At 39.7% G+C, this 23770-nt stretch overlaps 1 protein-coding gene across 1 annotated transcript in view; it reads left to right on the top strand.

The window, feature by feature from the left end:
* Window positions 1-23770, top strand: part of LOC143183566 (spondin-1) — a 153917-nt gene that overhangs the window by 97990 nt on the left and 32157 nt on the right. The window contains exons 3-4 of the mRNA XM_076385139.1: window positions 12474-12787; window positions 14211-14390. Of these exons, the coding sequence (XP_076241254.1) occupies window positions 12474-12787; window positions 14211-14390 (494 nt within the window). The remainder of the gene's footprint in view (window positions 1-12473; window positions 12788-14210; window positions 14391-23770) is intronic.

The raw sequence follows: 23770 nt of genomic DNA, 5'->3' as shown, positions 1-23770 counted from the left end.
GAAACATTTAGAATCCCCCTACAGTTCGCTACAAGGATCTCGTAAATAAACCGATAAATCTACAGTCAGCTGCCTCGATTCTAGCCACGTAACCACAAATAAATCACCAATAAACCCAATCACATGGAGCAAAAAGACACTCAGAACTAAACCTACATCTAAACGAGCCGAACATACGTGTAAAATCGAACCAGTAGCTAATTTTATCAGATATCACATATAGACGCATCCTGTGGCAGGATTTATAGCATCTGCCTTAAGTAATGACTCTCTGCAGGCGACAGCTAGCCCGAACCCATTGTCATTTCTTGCGTTTCATGCAGAATTTTCCCTCGTTTTCTTCGACAAAAACCAAATGTAGATATTATAAATCTGACAATCTTCAAAGAACCAAATAATGGATAGGTTCAGTTCATCGAGACGAAGTTCTGAATCTGAATCATCAGATATCCATCCAACAGTCATCCACAGTCATCGTATATTCTCCCCTTGAAAAAGTAAATTATCCTCTCAGACCTGATTTTTCGAAAACAAAAAAATATAAGAAAGACTTCGATAAATGGTTACAATCACAGTTTTAATATTTCGAGTCAAATATCGAAATAGTAAAGTATCATATACTGTAATGTGTACAAGGTCTGAAAGGGCTAAGAAGAAAATAGAAAGTGATGGAAGTTAACCAAAAGCAAACTAATTACTGAACTCACGATACTAATATATCACAAGAAATGAGGATTCACAAGATCACTCATAAATCTAGATGATTTCCATACTACACCCTTCTAGAATTTCATGCTACACCCAATAATCTCAGTCCAGGCTAACAGCTAGTATGTTTCAAACCGTCGGCAACAAATCCCCTAAAGGTGGTCGCGACCACGAATGTTCTGCCGTGTCCCTAATTCGGCTAGCTCGGTTCGAAGCAAGCCAGGAAGCTGCGGCCAAGTATTAGCGTAAAAATGGCCAGTAGAGGCGAACAATTGCACAGCATCCCTGGTGTACGTTTCAGCTTGGAAATCCTGCGAAATGGCCAGTAGGAAGCGTCGCCACGGCTAATGCGTGCCATTTAACCGTTTCACGGGGACGCTGCGCCGGAACCAGGGTACTTGGCGCGAACTCGTGTCGGTTCGTTAGAGCGCCGTTTGTTTGCACGGCTTCGAAACACTCGTTTCCCAGTTGCAGCAGCCAGAACGATCGTTCGTTCGTTTTCAGCCTTCGTCGAATCTGCGATATTCAGTCAGCGAGACAAGAAGATAAGGGAGGAGAAATAGAGCGAGGAGGGGAGGAATTTGGTGTTACTGCTTTCGCGGAGACGCTGGGATGAGAAAAGTAGGCGAAGATTTGACTTAGAGATTTAACAAAGTTTCTAAACCTCTCGAGGTATTTGTCAGCGACTAAATTCTCTGGAAGATTCGAACAGTTACTAGTGTAGATATCTGGTAGAAGTCTGAGGGATTTTGTGTTACTGCTTTTCTGGGGACACCGCGACGAGGAAAAGAAGGAGAAAATTTGACTTAGAGTTAATAGAGTTTCTTAAACCTCTCGAGGATTTTATCAGTGACTAAATTCCCTGGAATATTCAAACAATTATCAGAGGGGTTATCGAGTAGAAGTCTGATGAGTTTGATACTATTACTTGCTTAGAGACACTTTGACATGAAAAAGAAGAGGAAAATTTAAGTTAGAGGTAAAAGAGTTTCTAAATATGTGAAGGCAATTTGTCAAATTTAATCAACATTTCAGTTTCTCAAATCAGTGACTAAATTCCCTAGAGTATTCAAATAAACAGTAACCAGTAAAAATATCGAGTAGCAATGTAAGAAATGTATTGTTATCGCTTTCCTGAAGGCATCGTAACAAGAAAAAGGAAAGTATAAATTTGACCCAGAGTCAAGAGAGTTCCTAAATCAAGGAATTTGTTAAATTTAGTCAAAATTTCGAATTCCCGCAAATCAATGGATAAAGTTCTCTGGAATACTTGAACCGATAGATTTCAGTAGGAGGGTGGAACGTTCGTTCAAAATTTATGTGGCTTTACGGCGAATTAGTTGGCGTTCGCGTTAAATCCGACAGGATAGGATGACTGCAACGCTGCATTTCGTTTTGTCGGTGCCTTCGAACGTCGACATGGACGACATCCCGTTTCTATGCTGTTTGCTGATGTTGCGGTCAACGCAAACGCGCGAATACTTCATTGTTACGTCGGTCTGCCTACCTTCCTGGTTTGTCCTCCAGTGCCAGCTTTCTGCAATTACGCGTGATGTAGTCCCGTTTCCTCGTGCCCGTGGAACACCACAGCGAAAGGATGGATTCTGTACAGCATTACGAGCCAAATTTGAAGACCAAATAGTGAAACCAGAAACGATATACAAATTTATAATAAGAATTTGAGCTCTACTTCGTGACGCTTCAATTTGGAAAATCTTTTCATAAACACAGTGATTCATAACTGAGCAGCAATAATTGGAAAGTAATTACACCGAATGGAAACTGTACTATATTAACCCTCTGTACTTGGAAATGTTTTAAATAAGACTGCTATGTTTGTACATCCGATATTCCGAGTACAAAGAATTAAAATATCGCATGTTCTGTTTCGTTTTAACGAGATAAGCTATTTGGACGATTTAGTATTGAGTTATTCCACTTGCTTCGATTTCTGATATATTAAAATATTTGAAGGGAACGTTTCGGTTATTGGAGAAGCTTGCGCGTGCCCGAATTTGTTTCTCCTTCGCCACCGATATCGATCGTCCGGTTCGATGCAAACTAATTGCCGCTTCCGATAAATTCATTAGTAAACCAATTATATCTCGTGCGCCCCTTCAACCCCTTGCGACGCATCGTCCGGTTACTCGTCCAATAATCGTTCGTTTCCCGTGAAATCTGGCCAAGTGAATTTTCATTTCCTTCATCGACGGTGCCCTCGAATCGCCTCGACAGGGGGCCACAGAAATCCTCTTAATTTTCAGGGTCGAAACGAATCGTGGTCCTACATGACAGCCTTCATGTCTAATTTTCACTTTTCAGACATATCAGACTGTTCTGCTAAAGCACTGGCTCTAAGTGGCCTCTTTTTCGCGGATTTCAAAAGCCTCACGCCCTCCTTTCCCGTGACCCACATGTGCATTCTAATTAGAGCTAATTATTTTCCATCTCAATTTGCAAATTACGCTACTTATCTTTCCAATTGCGGACGATTTTTCCAATTTTCTGGATAAAATCGCAAACTAATTTTACTCATTATGAAGATTCATTATGAGCATCGTATTAATGAGATGTAATAGGAAAGAAGGGAATTTATGAAAAATATCCTACACAGAAGTTTTGCAATATAAGTCGAACGTAATTCTCACGAGGCCCACAGCTAAATGGTTAATTCTAAAGAAATGAACTCCTGTGTTTATTAGTACGTGAGCGAAGTTAACTCTTGATTCTCCATTCTGTAATCGATTACAGTGACTTTCCTCAGTTGCAACCCTCATATTGATTCTCCACAGAATCGGGTTAATACAAAAGTTCGTCCCATTTTTCAGACAAAAATTGAAGAAAAATTTCATTTACTAAAAATCACATTTAATCAATATAGCACGTGCCATTCTGTTCGATAACTTTTCTCCATCTCTTAGATTGCTGCATAATCCCGTGCTCATAGAAGTTCTGAGTTTCCTCGAACCCTTATTTTCAAGTAAAAAAAACTCCTTTAATTCCCTTTCTTCTCTTTCAAAATATAAATTCCATATTCCACATGTCACTTAAAGCCTCAGCTCGAATTTCTTAAAAACACGACTCAGATCGTTTTGTCTTACAACCACAGACGTGTCGCTCGAATTCGAAGAGCAGAATCCCAGAGAAACTACCTCTATTAGTCTACAGCCTCGCAGACTTCGGGAAATCAAGTTCCCCGCCTCGGCAGGCCCTCGAAAGAAGAAAGTTGGCCCGGTTGAAAGTTGTTGGTGTAGAACGTCGTTTGCGGGAACAATTGCAGACGTGCGGCGTCAAAACAAGAAAAGGTCAGCAGTCAGGGAAGCTGGCATGCGATGCACGCGGAACACCGTCGTTGGTAACGCAGACGGTACAGGGAGCCCGAGGAAATTGGGTTATCCACTTTCTGGGTACACGTTTCGCCCGCTCTCGCGTTTCAGTCGGCTCCTGGCGGGGCCGCGACGCGGAGCGCGCACGGAAGCGCAGTTGCACGTGGGACATGGGCGGCTCGCGGTTGCATCGAGTTAAGACCGACTTGTTAGGAAACTTCTATCGAGTTGGATCCAACGGCTACGGAGATTCCTCGCTCCAGCTGCCTGAGACTCTGCCATACGCGTTTCTCTGCTTTCTTCGCGCCTGTTCGGCCACCGTCTGCGGTTGCCTCGGCGCGACTGCTGCTTTTGTTTACTCTTGATAAGATTGGATTAACTGGATACTGACGCTGGAGGTTACTGCTAGTGGGAAATGTAGAATTTTTCAGATTTTTGGGAGGAATGAAGCTCCATTTTTGGTGACTTTATTTTAGTGGTATTGGTTGGTATTAGGATTGTTTTAATACAAGCTTGATGCTGAAAGATAGTTAAGAGCTTGTATGTACATGGAACGAGAAGATTTAGACTTCTAGGATTGTTACCCTTTAAAATTTCTGACACTCGTTATTTAATATTTTATGTATGAATAATTATAGCATATTCTTGTGAGAAAATTATGAGAAGTCGAAAACATACAATTCTTGAAAAAGGCAAATAAAGTAGTTTTTTTTTTTAGAAAATTATCTGGTTACTGAAAAATACTAGTAGTGCTACTACTATCTATTGAAAGATCGGTTATTTATAATTTATAAAATTATAAATTATGGTGAATTTATATACAGGTCTAACTTATAAATATCTAAGTGTCTGACTTATATGGGGCTTATTCTACTGATTTCTTTGTATCTAATTTTAGACTTATTCTACTGACTTCACTGTGCCTGGTTGAGTAGTACGCGTCAGCAGTAGAATAAGTCAGTCTTAAGTCAGACATATTTTACACGTCCTTCAGACGTCTTTAGGCTCAAAAACGAAACCCAAAATGCAATTTTTTAATTTAATCTATCTTCCCCTTTTCTTCTTATTTTAGTATCCAGAAACACTATATGTAGATAGTTTAAATTTTTGACACTTTTCGTCAAGCTATTTCTCTAATATTAAAAGAACTTTCACACATTTAAGTAAAAGTTAAAAATTTTGAAGATGCGTCCCAATCACACAATCTACCATTACTATATCGAATCGTCCTCACTAATCCAGTATTCTACAGAAAGCCCAAGAAGGTAACTGTTCCCACGAACTTACGTAAGAAAGTTAGATTACCCCTTCCACCTCGAAATTTAAAGGTACCACGCTGCCTACTTCCCAAGCAAGTCAGATCTGCCCCACCAAGTTTTTCGTTCTAAATCCATCAGGCCAGGGAGTCAACGTGCCAAGAACAAAGCTGCTTTCACCGTTGGCCTGCAGGAATTCCATTACCCCCGAGATTTTGGCTGAACAATGAGCCTCCCTGACAATACGGGACCTTTTTAATTAGTCCCTGGTGTACGTGTGAACACGCGCAGGCATGTATGCACGTTAGAGAATCGGCCCACGGCCTTTCGTTTTCACCAGTCTCCGGCACTCGATATCGGGAGCTCGAAACAAGGGACCTCGCCCTGACAAATCATCCGGGGGAGACTTTCGAGAACAGAACCATTTGTCTTGGCCCGGATCGCCGAATGGGTAGGTCGGCCGATTATGCATGCCGCTCGCACACCACCAACAAATTTATATCTTCGACACGGAATTAGCGGTATCAGCAGTGGCCACGGGCCATTGCGTTTTAGTGGGATCGAGACAAGATGGGTGGCGTCTGGCAAAGTTTTGATAATCGTGTACAGATATGGGCTGCTGTGATCGTGCCTGTGTTATCTTTGGTACATGATTTTTAAGTACTACTTTTCATCCTGTAGAAAATATTATTATTATTAGTTATTCGTAGTTAAGGGGAAAACGTCCCCTTATTCGATATGGTGATAGTTACAGAGTGTTCAAGTAGAGGAAGATAGAAACAAAATATGGTTATGGAGATATAGTATATGAGAGTAGAATAGTATTAATAATTAATACTTAATATAGTGGCTGGTGATTATGGATAATATTGTGTAGATTTGCAGCTGAATGTTTAATATGAAAGTAAAATCTTAAATTGGTCACGAAAATTTATTAAGCAGGAATTATAATAAACAGTAAAAGACAAGTGTTTCAGTTCTAAATTTCTATGCCCCCACAAAGATGTATTTAATTTCTTTTTTTTAAATATGTAGTCTATTTTAGGAAATTATAATATTAGACATGTAAATCAAATGAGTGTCTTCTTAAGGAAAATTTAAGTGTCATTGATAGATTCTAGGAAATGAAACTTAAAAATTAATTCAGTGCCGTTTTAAAGAAAATTCTAATTTTATCTACCCTTATAACAAGATATGTAAAGTAAAATAGAAACAGGTGGAATTTCCTAAAAACGCCATAAGCCGTGGAAATATTTAAATTTAAAACAGTTACGGGAAACGGGCATATTTAAAAGCGCCAAATTAATTTACATACTCAATACTTAAAAGCTTATTTACCTTGCTTAAAACTTCCTCGCAAGCGCAGGAAGATCCAACTAAAATTACACGGTGGAACGTGAACGAGGCAAAAAAGAGTATTCTCATTACATCTAGCAACCTATTTTCAAATTCGCTCCACTTCGCTCTTGGCAGTGCATCATCGAATACATCGCCCAGAGAGTGGTAACTTCAAGAAAAACAATCAACCACCGAACCCTTTGGGTATCCAAAATTAACCGTAATCTCGCGTAGCATTGGAAATTTCGCATTCCCGATTTTCCGATCGATCGAGTCGAACGCATTTCGGGAATGAGAAATTTCCACGCGAAAAGCGTTCGAGAAGGAGCAAAGAGAGGAAAGGAGGAAGAGAAGGGAAAAAATAAACGTTCGAACAGCCCAGGCGACAAAGTCGTTGAAAAGTGGGACGCGCGTCGCCCCTGCAGCTCGACAAATTCCGCTCAGGTTTTACGAATAGCTCAGCGAAGTCGCATCCGTTCGAGGCTCACTCGAGAAGTCTTGGAACTAACTTCGACCACATGATATCCCGAGTGCATGGTCCGGGGGCGAATGTCTGCCTTATTCAGCCGCGATTACAACGAATTCTCGTTTCTGATGTCCTCCAGGAACTTAATGGACCTTCGCGAGCCTCCATTTCCAACAACTATGTCGAACAGCGTCTTCTGGCGTCGACAAATCCTCTTACACATGTGCAGCGTGATCGTTGACTTATAGCTGTTAGAAGATGAATGAAAATGGAAGTATGAGGGAATCTTTACGAGAGATGATTTCGGGGTGATTCATTCGATGCACAATGTTACCATATTTGGTATTTCAAATGGAACTTATGGTAGATCTTTTCATAAATGATTTCAGTATTTCTCCTTGGAAAATATGGAGTAAAATATTTGATTTGTAAGCAGGGAATATTTACATATTTTTTGTTAGATTTTGCAATACTTTTAGGGAAATGTATAACTGCTACTTGTATTTTGTAATTGCCTGGTTACTTTATGTGCTCTCGGTACCTAAATGGGTAATTTCAGAATGCTTTATTATTTCTGAAAAAATCACTAGTTAGAATAAAATTATATGAATCGTGCATTTATGTTTCAATTGAAACGTGGGAAATGAAATTTTATAACTTTAACAGAAATAGGGCAGTTTGGAAATATTTTTTCCTTTCAAAACGAAAGCACAAGAGTTCATAAAACATAACATATTCTAAGCTTCATCGCTATTGCTTTTATTTACTGGAACTTCTGTTTCGTTTTCTTTTTCTCTCGCTCTTAATAAAGTAGAAATAACTTATCGACGAATAAACCGTGTGCTCAATAAAATATTACCTATTTCCCGTAGACTCGTCATTTATACCGAGCCTTGAGTTTATGGAAACAAATGCTGTGTCTCGAAAAAGAAACCTGATTTACGTAATTTTGCTTTTCAAGCTGCTGTATTGTTTATAGCGGACATCCCATCAAAATATATCAACGCTTTCCTAGTCGTTCTCCAAAAAAGAGAAGCACAATTTTATGTTATGGATTCGTGTTATTGTATATTACACGAGGAAGTCTGGAAAAATATAGAGACGACCAGGACCAGCGGAAAAGCCAGTGAGAACGGTGTATTAATTTATCTAATTAATAAAGCAATTCGAGTGCCCCGTCGACGCAACTAGTTCACTTTCGAGGATAAATGATATTTTTTTTCTCTTTCCCACTTTTCCGATGAAAAGTCTGACTCGGAAATGGAACCGAAAAAAAGGTGGGGGACGAAAAAAGGAAAAAGTAGGAGAGCACAAAAACGGGATAAACCAAACCGCGTAATCGTTTTCATCGAGGTCCGAGAACAATAAAAAGACGAGGAATGGAAACGAGTAATAATCTGAAATTTATGTAGCGTGGAATAAACGAGAGTATCTGTGTTTTTTTTCGACTGACATAATAAAATTCAGCGACACGTACGGAAACGAAATGCGTCGTTAACGAACAGCCCTGTATCTGTAAAAATATATGGACGTGTCTGTACATATGTATCCGTCGGTATTTAAATCGTAGTGAGCTATCGATTCGTACAGTGTGTGTGTTTTATTAGCAAAATGAGCAGGTGGATCGATGAACACTCTAACAGAGGGATAAATCTAGACTATTTGGTGCTGGTCATAGCTACGAATACAGGATCGTAAAAGTTTTTAGGATCTCATGTACTTACGTATCCCTCTTTTGTATACTATTGATTAAGTGGATAATGTACTTGCGTTAAATTGAAATTATTTATTCAATAAGTAATACAGCTTTTGTTCAACTTTTTTCCTTTTTTAGTGTTCAATTATGAAGGACACTCTCCTTCGACTCTGTAAAGACTAAAATCACTTGATTTCAGATAGGTATATATACTTTTCTTGCATATTTCTTATGGATCAGGTGGATAATGCATTTGTGGTAAATTAGAATTATTTATTCAATAACCTACACAGCTTCTTCTCAGCATTGCTTCACTCTTAATAATCAATTATACAGGACTCTTTCCCTCGATTCTTTAAAAACTGAAATTAATTAATTTCATGTACACATCTTTTTTCATACACTGTCGAATTAGTCAATAATGTATTTGCATTAAATTAGAATTATTTCTTAAATAAGTAACACAGCTTCTGTTCAGCTGTTTCCCTTCCTAATATTCAATTATCGATAATTCCCTCTCTCGACTCCCTAAGAACTAAAATCACTTAATTTCACATAGGTATATCTTTTCCATATACTACTAACTAGGTCAATAATGCATTCACGTTATTAGAATTATTTATTCAATAAGTAACACAGCTTTTTCTCAGCCCTGCTCCCTACCTAACGTTCAATTATCGAGGGCTCCCTCCCTCGACTCTCTGAAGACTAAAATCACTTGATCTGGATTCCAATTTCTTCAACAATGAATTTCTTCCTAGCCAGCTCTCCTCTTCAACAGTTTTGTACGCAAAGTCCACGAATCCCCAGCGGGCTCGAGCCATTTCCCTCGCGGTTTGCGCTAATTTTGCAAGTAATTAAGTCTCTCTGGCAGTCGATAGAATTAGGGGCGACGTCGCGTGCTGGCGGAGGGATTGGCCGGAAAAGCCGGAGTCCACCCTTTGAAAAGCGAATTTCAGGTCCGCTAGCAGCCATCCAGTCAGCCAGACAGAGAAACCGCAGCCAGGGACGTTTTGTCGGGCAGCTTGGCAAATTGAAAACGCGGCCGAAGTTTCGACGCGAGCGAGCGAACGTCCACGTGGTTCACCCCCTCGATACTCGTGGACGCCACCCCCGAAAAAAGCGTCGTTAGTCGTCGGAAAAAACGCTCGAGTCCCAAGGTCTCGCTGGTTTCGAGACCGTATTAATGCGTGCGAGCACGTAAAAACGAAATTACACGGACTGTGCTCATGAATTTTAATGGCCGTCTGTGATCCTGAATCGCAATACTCGACGGTGTACACCGACTCCATTTGAATAACGTTTATGTCGTCGATTATGCGGGTGTCTACGAGCCTTAATAGGTTCGAACCAGCGCCTCTCGAACTGGGACGCAACTCGCTCTAGGTGGCAAGATCTCTTGAGCCAGATTCACGTCATTAATTGGGCTAGTATCGAACTTTGGACCGTCGGTTCTTCATATAAACATTTTGCTGTGCGCTTTAGAGAGTGGTATTCAGATGTTTATAAGGAGTTGTAGTGGAAGAGGTTAGTACTTATACTTTAAACTACACAGTATGAAGACTTTTTCAATTCCAAGGCTTATTTGTCTCTCTAATAGTAGCTGAATTTGTTAAAATTGAGAAACTGTATAGGAGTTAGAAGAAAGTGAAAGTTGAAAGCAAGGAAGATAAAAGAATGAATATACTACAGAAGTTTCTATAACTGTTAATAAATACTAAAGCTGGGTCTACACTATGTGTTATATTGTATGACAATGTTACAGAATTTTTTAGAAAACAGAAGAAAGACATGTGTATAATGTTAATATCTTTTTAGAAGACAGAAAAGAGAGATGTTATACATATGTATTATATAATTTTGTTGTACAATATGTAGTGTAGACCTACTTTAATGGACCCTATGACATTTCCTTTTACCACTATCACAGAAAACTTGAGAATTTGAAACGTGCTATAAAATGTACATAAATCAGTGTCAATGAGATTTCAGCAATGAGACAAGATTTAGACGTCAAGGAAATTAATATTAAAGGGACTTATGGTACACGTTGCCTCGTACCACCTTAGTGGAATCCCAGCTTTTCAAAAGGACTTGGCAAACGCAGCTCCTTCGTTTCCCCGACGTTTGCTTTCCGCGCTAAATGAAAACGCGATTAGCCCGCGAGCGTGGGAACGGGTCAGGATTTAGGAAAATTAAAAAACCGTGGGAAAGCTCTGGAGTCAGTGACCCGGCTAATGGAGAGCAGAGGGGGCATCGTCGAAATGTGTACAATGCTTCTCCATCGTCCGTAATTTTTCACGGGCCATCAACGTGGCGAATCGATCGTGAAACTTGATTTAACGAAAACGTTAATCTAGTCTGTGACTGGCGCGGCAACGTTATCAAACTCTTGATGTACGTTAAAAGCAAACTTCGAAGTGCCCGCGAGTCCTGGCCCTATTTCGGGACGATAAACGTCCTCTTCCTGTTTTCACGCGCGAGTTTCCACGAAGATGCTACGTGCTCTGAGTCCCGAGCACAGCTTTTTTATATTTTATTATGCCCTGCGATGAATTTCGGGCACGAATTCGCGACGGGGGAATTCTAATCGCCGCGATGGGCGAAAACTGTGTCGGTGTTACTGCTGAAGCTTTCGAGTTGCCAAGAACCATCAAACGTGATTGCACATCGAACATTCTGAATGCATCGAGGGCAAGCATTAACGCGACCACATATTGCGTTCAATTGATCGTTTCCAGCGAATTAACGGCACGAGTAGCTCTCCAAGTACGCTATGTTGTTCCTTAATTAATTCTGCGTTGTTCAAAGCGAGTTCCCGTGATTGTAGCATTTCAGCGAGCACACGGTAAAGTGTTATGGTATACTCTTGCAAATGTTCGATAATGCAGGACGATTTAGAGGCGCGGGTCAGTCGAGCAGGGATTCCTTGGTCAAGGAAATGTTGAGATATCTTTGCTTTTATTTTATTTTTAAACGAACTTTTGAAATGCTGTGAATAATATAATATGATCTACTGTCAGATTTGTCAGAGTGATGTACGTCAATTATGTAAGCGTCAAGGATGCCTGACTATATCCGAGGTTATACTACTTACTGAATGTTTCACCATATTCGAGGATATACTGTTCTATTAATTAACATTAAAATCTAGTAGAGGGATGATATAGCACAGTCTTTGATTCCAACGTCATTATAACTTGACGAAGGTATCAGAAAGTGGGCAGGAAATGTCTTTCATTTGTCAGGAAATACTCGAGCTTTTAATTTGTAACTTCCATATTTAAAAAGAACCGTAACAGACTTGTTCTATACTTCTTAACTTCTCTAGCTTTTAGGAGCAAAAGATTGAAAACGTATACAAATATCAAGGCCCGCGAAATCATTGAGAGAACCTTTCAGTTGCTTCCAAACGACCAAGCGAGATCTATAAATCTATAGTTCTCTTTCTTCTCGTGACCCAAATTGCTTGCATTTAATAGCAACAGCATTGAAATACATTTTTCTCCGAAAATAATCGTGCCCATTGCTTCCTCATACCATACAACAGAAGAATTTCGCCTGCACGTATTGATATCCCCAATATTGAAGTTCCGCGATATACACATTCTGTACGCCCCAGTAAAACATATCGTCGATATTGCACAGTGAATCGTAAAGGTCTGCATTGCGTTGTGTTCTAGGTCGAACGCATGATTCCACCTACACACTGTACAGATTGGGCGAGAGGCTATCCAGTGGGGCGAGGGTGTACGTGGAAACAGGAAGGACCGATGGCCTGGACGCTGATGGCGATTCACCGAACAGCCTTCACTCGTTCACGGGGCCATCTATACCGCAAGGGGAAGGGAGCAGCATCGCACGAGCGTTTTTAGATGGCAATCATACCTTAATCAGCATCATGGCGCGCATCAACCCCAGCCCCGACTGGTTCGTGGGGGTGGATTCCTTCCAGCTCTGTGTCGAAGGCAATTGGGTCGATACAGTTACTGTTGAGGTATGTGAACGTCGCAAATAAAAATGCTTTGTGGCTTTAAAGCTAGTTTATATTCTCTGTTCTGATGTGCAGTCGTAAAAATATGGTACTGTTCAAGTTAACGTTGTAGAGAGGTAACGTGATGCGAATTCTTGTGCAGGATTTTTGAGAACACGTGTTAGGAATGCTGAAGTATAATTTTATATGATAAAATAAGGTGCAAATGAAGAATGATGAAATTATGTCTGAGAATTTGTACTTGGGTTATTAGTTGCTGAAGAAATATGTGAAGTTTGCGTGAAATGTGTCTCACTCGAGGACTTATTCTACTTATACTATTGTGTCTGGTGAGATACTTCAGTAGTAGAATAAGTCTCAAGTCAGACACACATCTCATATTTTCAAATAATTAAAATAGAAGTTTTAAAGTACAAAATTTTCAAATTTTGAATATTCAAATATTTAAGACTTTCAAATTTTCAGAGATTTAAAACAATTTTTAACTCTCAAATATTCAAAGTTTTCAAATTTTCATATATTTGTTTAAGACACAAATCTAACTTCTCAAATTCTAAAATTTTGCCTTCTCATATAGCTACTCAAAGCTTTTACATCTTACTGATATCTCTGATTCTGACCTGGCTAACTCGCAGTTGCAATACAATAAGTCCCAAGTCAGACACATGTCACGTAAACTTTAGCCACCTTCACAACAAGAATTAATATTATCATTCTCCATATTCATCTTATTTTGACAATGTGTATACTACTCCTACAACAATTTACTCTCCACCAACACTTGATCTGCATTCGTGTTTACCATTATACTTCTCTTACTTTACATCAATTCTTCTGCAAGTAACATTCACAATTTCACTAAAAAATGATGTCAACCTTTGCACAAGCAGATTCGTTCTGTACCATTTCCATCTCCGAACAAGACATAAATCAGCTTTAACCCCCGCGATCTCACGGTACCAAAGCTCCTTGCACGCAAATAGTTCCCTCCGTTTTCAAAATATTCAGAAGCCACGTTTCGCGCAGTGAACCGCCGCAAGGAGCATCGATACTCAGCGCGTCCAAGACTCCTCGCAACAGTGATAACCGAGGGAATCTCTGAATTTATTCGACGTTGAAGTTACAGTAACCTCCTTTTCGAAAAAAGCTGGCCTCGTTAGAGAGGAAAATTTTTTTGCCCGCCGTGAATGCGACAGAGCGTATCGATAATCCTTGGTTCGTTAAAGCAGCCAGTAGTTTTGACTGCAAAAGGGCGGAGAAGGAGAACGGACACGTTTGACAAGCGTCGATCGGGAAAGTATATAGGTCGTGTCCCATTTACGAAGGGATCCAGGGCGAATCGAAAGCAGCTCTTCCCATCTCATTAAAATCCGCCCGCCATTGAAAGAACCTCACAGTTCGCATTTCGACGGCCCCCTTTTTCCAGTTGGACCCGCTCGATGGAGGAACGGATAACGGGTTCACCTTCACTGCCGCCAATTGGCCGACGCAGCCCCAAGGAATCGTCTACAGGATCACATCACGATATCCGGCGCATCCCGCGGGAAGCTTCTATTATCCGCATCTACCTCGTCTGCCGCCGATAGCAACCCTCACTTTCACCAAGGTAATTCAGAATTGTTCTCACTAGCGCGACTTCTCGATTCAGAGTCGTGGATATGATAGCTTATTGTGGACTAGCGTCGGGGACCCAGTTGCTGGTCAGATCTCAATTACTGATCAGTTTAATGTTTCAATATGTGTGTGAAATTTATTTTGATAAAAATTATATCCCAATTCCTGATCAGTTTAGTGTTTCAATATGTGTGTGAAATTTATTTTGATAAAAATTATATCCCAATTCCTGATCAGTTTAATGTTTAAATACGTGTGTGAAATTTATTTTGATAAAAATTATATCCTAATTCCTGATCAGTTTAGTGTTTCAATACATATGTGAAATTTATTTTAATAAAAATTTGCTCTAAGAAATTAGTGAGTAATTGTTACCTGTTTTGATGTTTAGACGTGAAATTTAAGAGCTGGTAGTGAAATGTAATTTAAGTGATCAGCTATTGGTGCCTTTGAAGAACTAAATAATTATTTAATTATTAGTATTTTTGCACCTTTTATGACATATATTTTTTAATTTGGTTAACTTTTTGTAAATACGTTGGGAAAATCATGTTTCTTACTCTTAAGTGATCAGGAACTGGGTCCTTGACGGTATGCTTGATATTTTGTGTGATGATATTATGAGATGATATTATCCAGATATGTTTAGACTCCGCAGCCAAGAGATTAATTAATTAAGTACATAGACAATTTTTCCACAAATTCTTTTTTCACGAAATTAAAGTAGATTTACAAGTACAACTATTTATAGTACTTGTTTACTGAGGTATTGTGAATAATAAGGTGAATAGAGCCCCTTTTTGAAATCATACTTTAGAAGTGCAAAAATTGCTCTTAATCCTTACATGTCAGGTGGGGTTACTCCAGATTTGTAAACCCTTTTTACCTTTAAAAATTCTTTAATTTTTAAACCCTTCAAATATTTAATTTATATATCTTCAAAATCTTTTCATATACTTCTTTCAATTTTCTGAATTCTAATTCCTGAAAACGTGTATTTCAACTCTGAGCATCTGTACCTCAATATGATAAGGGTTAATTTATAGGCTGAACAAAAGTTGATGGTGGACCGAGTTTGGCCCGCAGCCCTTACGATTACTTAGCCGAACCCTGATCTAGATGGATATAAAATCGCTGCTATTTTCAGTGAAATATGCACCTACTTGAAATTTGTATAGCTGGGAATATTCTGTAGTTTAATAATAGGATTAAATAGCATATTTTAGAGCTTTAGAAGGAATATTTATCCGCTGTGCATTACTTAAGCATTCTTTTAATGAGAGATATTCGTGTCGTCGTTTCATGAACTTGGATAACAGAAAGATGAGTTTTAAGAGGAAATATGCTAGCTATGGAACGGAGATAATGCGTCAAAAGGTTTATTATAGTATAAATAACAGGTATTTCTACGCAGTATTATGGAGACGCTGGGTTATAGTTACGAGTTTCGTCTTGACACTATTCCTGAGAATGTGGGTAATAGAATGTTGAGGTCTGGAATGGAGAAATTAGGTCAAAAGAAGATTTTAAACAACTTCCTACACTTAAAATTTCAATATTGAAATATCGGGGTAATTGTAAACTTGAGTATTAAAATATTGGAATATTTATAAATTTAAACATTTGTAAATTAAAATTGCGAAATATTTCAGTAGGTACTTGAAATTTTAACAATCAGAAATTTCTCTTTATGTGTGACTCGTTCACCAACAAATGCTGCTTCTCATATTTTGCACGCTATGCCCTAAAACCTTAAAAGCTTAATCGCTGCCAATCACACTCCACTATCGTATCCCTTTTCACGGAAGTCGCTTCTTCGACATCGAAACCATCCTTCACATCAGACACACTGTAGTCAAGCAAGTGTCCTCACTTAAGCAGCGTCAATATTTATTTACTAAAAGCAAACGCAAAAATTCAGCATCTGGTTTCTGACAAAAATTTCAACCCTTCACCTCTTCGACCACTCCCAAGAAGAAACTTCTTTCCCAGCCATCGACTGAACTCTAGACGAACAATATTCGAAGGAGTGAAGACAGCAACTGTAACAGGATTCTCGGGCAGCGGCTGGCGTTCAACTTGATAATTACATCTTCCCACCTTCCTGTCCCCCTTTCTCTCTGACTTATCTCTTTCAGTTTTACCTCATCTTTGACTCGCCCTTTTTCTCTCTCTCTCTGCTGGTGAACCTCGACTTCAGATTTTCAAATGATAAGTCACTTTTACTCCTGCGACAATCACAGTTTCCTGTCCTCCATTCGTTCGATTCCTCTTCCGCCTTCAGCCTCCCATCGCTTACACTGTATTTACCAAACTTCCTCCACTAATCCGATAGACCTTTTACAGCCTTGACAACCGACGACTTCTCTCCCTCGCGTCTCATTTGCTCGCTGCCGCGTTTGCGTAATCCACCCCAACTTGTTTCTCCCATGACGCCTCGTCAGCTGTTTCAACGAACACCTTGTTGCGTTCGAAGATGTGCGGGAGATGAGTATCGTTCAATCAGATATTTTGCAGCTGTCTGCGAAGCACTTTTCGAGTTTATACTTGGCTGATTATCATGGAGATCTTAAAAGGAAATAGAAAATTAAAACCTTGGAAAAGAATATAAGCTCAGTAGAAGGTTTGAAATTACTCGTCGATCTTCGTAAAAATTACTGTACATTCATTTGAATTGCTTTGGGAATGAATATTTTCCTCTAAGTAGAATCGAATCTCCTGTTTTAATATAATTGGAAAGTGGACGCAATTGTTGCTAGATCCTTCATTCACGAAGTGCCTCCAAATTTTTAATAAACAGTGCACCTTTAAATTTCGCTAAAACTCATTAAAATTCGATTTTACTCAAGCCATGGCGTACTCTACAAATTGATTAAAATTCGCGTTTGCGTAACCCGTGGAAATCGACGAAGCATGAAACATTAGACCACGACTCATTTCCCAGTAATTCTCGTCCGTTATTACAGCCAGCGGGCAATACTAATGTATTCACGGTTCTTCGTCACAGGGAGAAAAAAAGCTGTAAAAGAACGAGAGGAAGAAACGATCGCGCGAGAGTTTCCATTAAACCCGAGCATCTTAGGTACTCCATTAAGCTTGAAATTGGAGCGCGTAATCGTAATGTTCGCCTCGTATCGCGACAGGTTCCATCGTCCTGCGATTTCTCGAATCGATAGTGTCTCTGTTCACGAATCACTAAGAGAACGCATCAGCGCCCAATGGCACGAGGACCACCATTAAACGTAGTCTGCGCGCGTGGATGTGGGACAGTTTTCGAGGCTCGACACTTTTATCTGGAAATGTACGCGAGCTCATTGTTCGCAGAACTGGAGGAATCCAGTTATCCAAAAAGTCAACGAACACTGCATGAAATCTGCTTTCCAGGGGCTGGTGAAGAGTAAGGGTAGAGTTTGCTAACTTTTCACCCTTCCTCGGTGGGTAGAAAAAAAAACAAGCTTCGAGATCGACGGGTACAGAGGGAGGGGAAGTTTAATCAAAACGGCACCGCGAAGTTTAATTCGATATTTTCTTAGATGTTCGCGCTCGTTCGTATTCCGTGACCCAGTTCCACGCGTATGGAGCCTTCTCGAAATTAATATCCTAAAAGGTCGCGGCATAAATACCGTGAGGCGGGGGGCGAATGGAAATCAGCGATACTGCGTTCGGGGATCGTGAATTCGACTAGGAGCCTCCGTTATCGTTTATGCCAATTAAGTTCGTTCCGCTTAATGCGACGATATTACCCTATCAAAGTGGCCGTGCTTGCTCGCGCGTTTGTTTTCCGCCGCCCCGTTTAATGCCTGGCTCGGAATATTAAGCTACTGCTCGCGAGGGATGGAAAACATCAGAAGCGCTGTTAAGGCACATTAAAACTAGGGGATTGTCGCCTGCGCCCTGTCTTCCGCTCCATTATGTATTTGTCATCCATGGAACTTTGCTTACTGAAACTTCCTGCGATTACCTAATTAAGGGGCTTCGTGTAATCGTTAAAATTAAATGGGAATCCCTATTCGTTACTCCCTTCAGTAATTAATAGTAACTATTTTGGAATAGTTCTACTCACCAGGAGAATATTTTGCTTTTCGAGCTGATTTCACTGGGGTTCAGCGTGGAGCTAAGGAGGAATTGGGAATTTGGGATTAGGAAATGGGAAAGGAAGGAGAGGGAGTAGAGAAACGACTAGGAAGTAGAGGGAATAGGCTGAATAGGAGATAGTAGGTAACTAGTAAGTAGGAAAATAGAATTAAGGATTAGATAAGGGGAATAAGGAAACAGAGATAGGAAAGAAGGGAGTGGAGACTAGGGAATCTAGGGAGTTGAAACTAGGCCATAGGGAGTTTACAAATAGGAACCAAAGAGTAGAAAGTGGGAACTAGCAAGAGTTGAGCTTACAAATAGAAATTAATAATTAAATAATAGTAACGAGGAACCAGGATACTTCAAATAAGACCTAGAGGCTAACACAAAAGCACTAGAAATCATGTACTCTTCTAATATACCACCAAGCTCCATATCGCCAAAAATTCACAATCCCTAAACTACCCATGCAATACTATATTACAAAACTACGTCAAAATCAGGGAATACCAAACTGTACGCGATTCAGGTTAACATTCCTAAACATTTTCAAACGTCGTATCGGTTGCACTAATAATTTCCGATTATAATTGTTCCTGGTAGGGGCTGGATTGCGTCTCGTGAGGATCGTTAACGCTCGTAAGCCGTGAGTTAGTATTGTCGGGTGCAGATAAAGGGAGGGACGTCGATAGTTGGCAAAGCGGCGCCGACCAGCTTATCCCAACTTGGCTGAAAGCAATAGAGCTTGGTTAACCATGACACGAGCGCATGCACCAGCATATTTCGATGTTCGCGCGTACTTTACGTAATTACCGACTATTCATAGGTGCTCGATTATCTCGACTGTTCTCGATTACGCTGCACCTCCACCATCTTCTACGAAGTAATTTGCCTCTTCCCTATCCTGGATTCATGGCACAGTTGGAAAATAATTTACGTACGGTCGTTCATAAAGCGTGATATTTAAGACAAATAAAAATTGCAACGAGAAGCTACACCTCCGGTGATATCATTTTTAGAAGATAAATTTTGAGAGAGTTTGTGAGATTAACGCCATGGTTATTAATTTGAGGAAATAAATTCTTTCTTCGCGTTCCCTTCACCTGAGAGAAGATTAAGGGGGAGAGCTTTTTAACTGTGAGACTCAATTTTGAATAAGTTATTGCCAATTTATGAAACTCTATGTATGAAGGTGTATTATTTTATTCAAAGAATTGTCGATTTTGAGATTTTCACGTTTTTAAATTATCAAGTATTTCAATTCTTCATTTTTCACATAAGTATTTCAATATTCAAAGTCTTAAGTCTTTTAACTTCTTCAAAAGAAGGATTTCTATTGATAGTATCTCGTATACTATTGGCCACATGGACTAAAAGGAAATAATAACATATTCAATTGAACGATTTGTAACAAGCTGGCAGTCTCATTAAAAAATGAACATCCCACAAAAAGCCAGCTCTCATCACACGGATCGTCGAATACACTATTTAAAAAGAGGATCCCAATAAGTAAAAGAAATATTATTCATTGAAATTAATATTACTTATTTCTAAAATAAAGGATATGAAAAGAGTATGAATCATTGAAAGAAAAGATTCAAAACTAATTCGAGAAATGGAATAAGATCTTCAAAAGCAACAGTCCTCGCAATAAACGAGTAAACGTTTCAACACAGAAAACGTACTCTACCGAATCCTCCTCGATCTCCGATGCGAGGGTTCAAGGGGTTAACGATTCCCCTTAGCCATCTCCATTTCAAAGGCCTGAAAATCCGCAGAAAACGACAGAGAGGCGAAGTTGAATTAAAGAAGGATCGTGTCGGGTGAAATAAACGAGGTAGGATTACTCAGACTAAGCAGGGGATAATCGAGACGATTGCCCGCGACCTCTGTGACCAATTCAACCCTAACATCCCCGTGTCAACGCTACAGCGTCAAGATAACCGACGTTGTTCACGAGACAAACGCGACAGGCCCGTGCCTCGGCTCACCCTTGAATCTCAATTTCGCTGTTTATCGATGGGCACGGTCTTCGACTGATCCCAGTACACCACCGACCTCTGACCCGCCGAGATACCTTGATTGATCATCCACGTCCCGAGGCATCAACATGCAGATGCAATCCGCCGATTCGTTTCGAGCGACACAGCCTCGTCGGAGAATTCTCGACCGTCCCCTTATCGACGAAATTTCTATCGATTCGCTATGGAGGGCCACCGACAGCCAGCGACGCGGTCTGGGAAATTCTTTTTCCCCCGCGCACCGTGGCGCAGCTCGGATCTTTTGTTCCCCGTAAACCGTTCTTTCCGAAGTCCCGTGGAAACTCGATTCCAGAAAGGAAAAAGCGCGCGCGTGTGTGCTCAGGAGCGGCGGGGAATTCCGAGCACGCAGTTCTGGAGCAAACAACGACGCCCGCGTCGAAAGAGTCTCGCATTCTGCCCTTTCGAGGGGCGTGAAAGGGCTCGTTATTATTTCGCCCTGTAGTAACGTACGTAAATAAGCGGCTATATTAGATTTCGGGGCGCCTGAAGCGCGTGTGCCTCGCGTGGAAAATACAGACGTTCCACGTCTTGCGAGGGCCAATCTTATTTTCCACGTCAATTTCAGGAAAGTTCTATCGGTCGTTCCCGCGATCGTTCCTACGGCTTAAATGAATCACAATGTCGAGGGGAGCGAAGGTAGATGCTCCTTGGACGCAGTTCTGCTCGAAAGTGTTGGGTAAAAGCCTTTAATAAATTTCGAGATATGTTGAATATATTCTGTACTTTAATGGAGTGGAAAGGGTAGGTGATAAGAGTTAGAAATTTGAGAAGATGATTCTACATGCTAAAGTAAGGCGAAAATCAAGGATGATGAAATTGCCCTGGAAGCTTCGTTCTAGAAGTATTTATTATTAAGGATAAACCTGTGTGTGAAGAGTGTCTGGCTTGGAGAGGTATTCTACTGACGGCTTGGATCAGCCAAGGCACTAGGCAAACGTAGCGATGCTAGTGGAATAAGTCAATACAGCAAGACGAGTCAGACATATTTTAGTATAATACGAAGCCTCTAACGCAATTTTATTATGCTTGATTTTTATCTTGTTTTTATATATTAAATTATTTCTCTAAATTTTTAACTCTTTGTGTTGAACACTCTGTATATTCAATAAATAACATATAGAAAATATGTTAAATATTCCAGTAATTATGAAAGTGGTCTAAATAAAAAATTGAGAAAGGTTCAGTTTGTCACATAAAATCAATGTATAAATATCTAGACATATTATTGGAAACGCATGAAATACCTGAAAATCTCAACTATTCTAAATTTTTCACTTAAAATTAGACTACTTTTATAACTACCAATAGAAACGTGTATTCATAAAGAAATTTATTTAAGAAAGTGATTTAATATTAATAATTTACATAGCAAAATGAAAGTTCATCGACAATAGTTGGTGTCCTAAAACTTCTCAGCAGGGATGAGCATTACACGATCGATGATCGATCAAGGTTTCAGTGGAAGGGAGCTAGTGTAACTGTTGGATGAGAAAATTTCAGCGACCGATAAAAAATGAGCCGAAAAAGTTTGTTCCTCTGGAATCGAGTGAAATCTCAATTTCAAGGGGAGGCTGGTAAGTGGAGGGGCGCAAGAAGCCGAAAGAGAGTGCAGTGACGGAGGACCGCTGACTCGTTTTCCGTTCGCCGACACTATTTCAAACTTCCGCGGAAACGTAGGAATTTATAACTGGTGACACGTTATGGGCTTCCCCGACCGTAAGGATTTATTTCCCGTGACTGCTTTTTCGCGCGCCCCCGTTGCTCTTCGACCGATCGAGAAACCAGCGTGTGACTTCGTTCGTTCGCCGCTGACAAACGTCTCTCGTGAAAATTTCTTGGTACAATGTATCGATACTGTTTTCGTTAAAATAGCTTCAGTGAAAGATTCGATCTTAGTTGAGTCGTAGTTCTCTAGTCGAAGAATTATTTTGGGTCTGCTATTATACTATTCGACAGTAACAAAACTTTTATGCTATAATTTTTGCTCCGCAAAATACAGTTCTAAAGACATTATTGTATGCTTGTATTTCGAAGTACATCTTCATGCAAAAGTATTGGGACACTTACTGTCTTTAATAAACCTCCATTTTATAATAGAAATCGTAAATAATCAGAAATTTAAAGGGTAACTGTATATGCTAAAATAAGACGAGATTTTATTGTGTCTGACTTTGAACGTATTCTACTGATTTCTCTGTGCTTGCCTTAAGACACGTTATACTGATCTCTCTGTGTCTGAATTTGAATTTATTCTACTGATTTCGCTGTGTCTGATTCAGGACTTATTCTACTGGTTTTACTATGCCTATCTTGGGTCTTACTCCAATGGTTTTACTATGTCTGACTTGAGTCTTATTCCACTGGTTTTACTGTTTTACTTGAGACATATCCAGTGAGACATGTCAGTAGTAGAATAAGTTTTAAATCAGACACATTTCGCGCAAATTTTAAACATTCTAAGTGCAATTCATTATTGATTTTAGAACTTTTTCCAAATATATGTAGGAACGAAGGAAAAACAAAATTTATTATAATATTACAATTGCGCTTAATCAAGTCAAGCTCTTGTACATAAAGTACAATTTTTCTTAGCGTTTCTCTTTTTCTCTAAATTTTACTGATCTCCCTTTCTTTAATTATACTTCATTCTGTTTTCATTCTCACTACACTTCATTCTATTTCTCATTCATATACTTCATTCCCTTAATCTCAAACTCTTCACTCGCATATTTCATAATCCTACATACACATGATGTAATCGAGCAAGTGTTTCAATATTTTTAGACAGGGATGTGTATTATATACTCTAAAATCTAAATCTAAATTTCATTTCGAGAAAAATAAGAATTGTATTTCTCCAAACCAGCGCCAAAGGTCCCTCAAATACAGTTGAAACTCGAATCAAACTCGGTTAGTTGCAAATTTTAAATTTGTTTGCGGACGCAAAGGGCGAAACGAGTTTGTAAACTACAAAGTAAATTCTGGTAATTAATTAACGACTATAAATATTTTGCGGGCACGCAATCGCTGTTGAATAAGTCAAAAGGGTCTTGTCCCTACGAGATTCGAGAGCCTCGCAGCTTTTGTGAAGGTGCACTTTTACGACGTATTTTCGACCCCTCGTTAAACTTCAAAGACGGTGGAGTTTGCGTCTTATTGCCGCGGGCCGCGAGTAATCTCATCGAGTTTCAAAGTGTCGTAATTTGAGTTATTATATCAGACGTTTCTTAAAGAATCGTTTCGTCGGGGTCTC

The sequence above is a fragment of the Calliopsis andreniformis genome, chromosome 9 (assembly GCF_051401765.1).
Source record: "Calliopsis andreniformis isolate RMS-2024a chromosome 9, iyCalAndr_principal, whole genome shotgun sequence".
NCBI lineage: Eukaryota > Metazoa > Arthropoda > Insecta > Hymenoptera > Andrenidae > Calliopsis > Calliopsis andreniformis.
The sequence above is the reverse complement of the archived record's forward strand: the minus strand, read 5'-3'. Positions and strand labels throughout refer to the sequence as shown.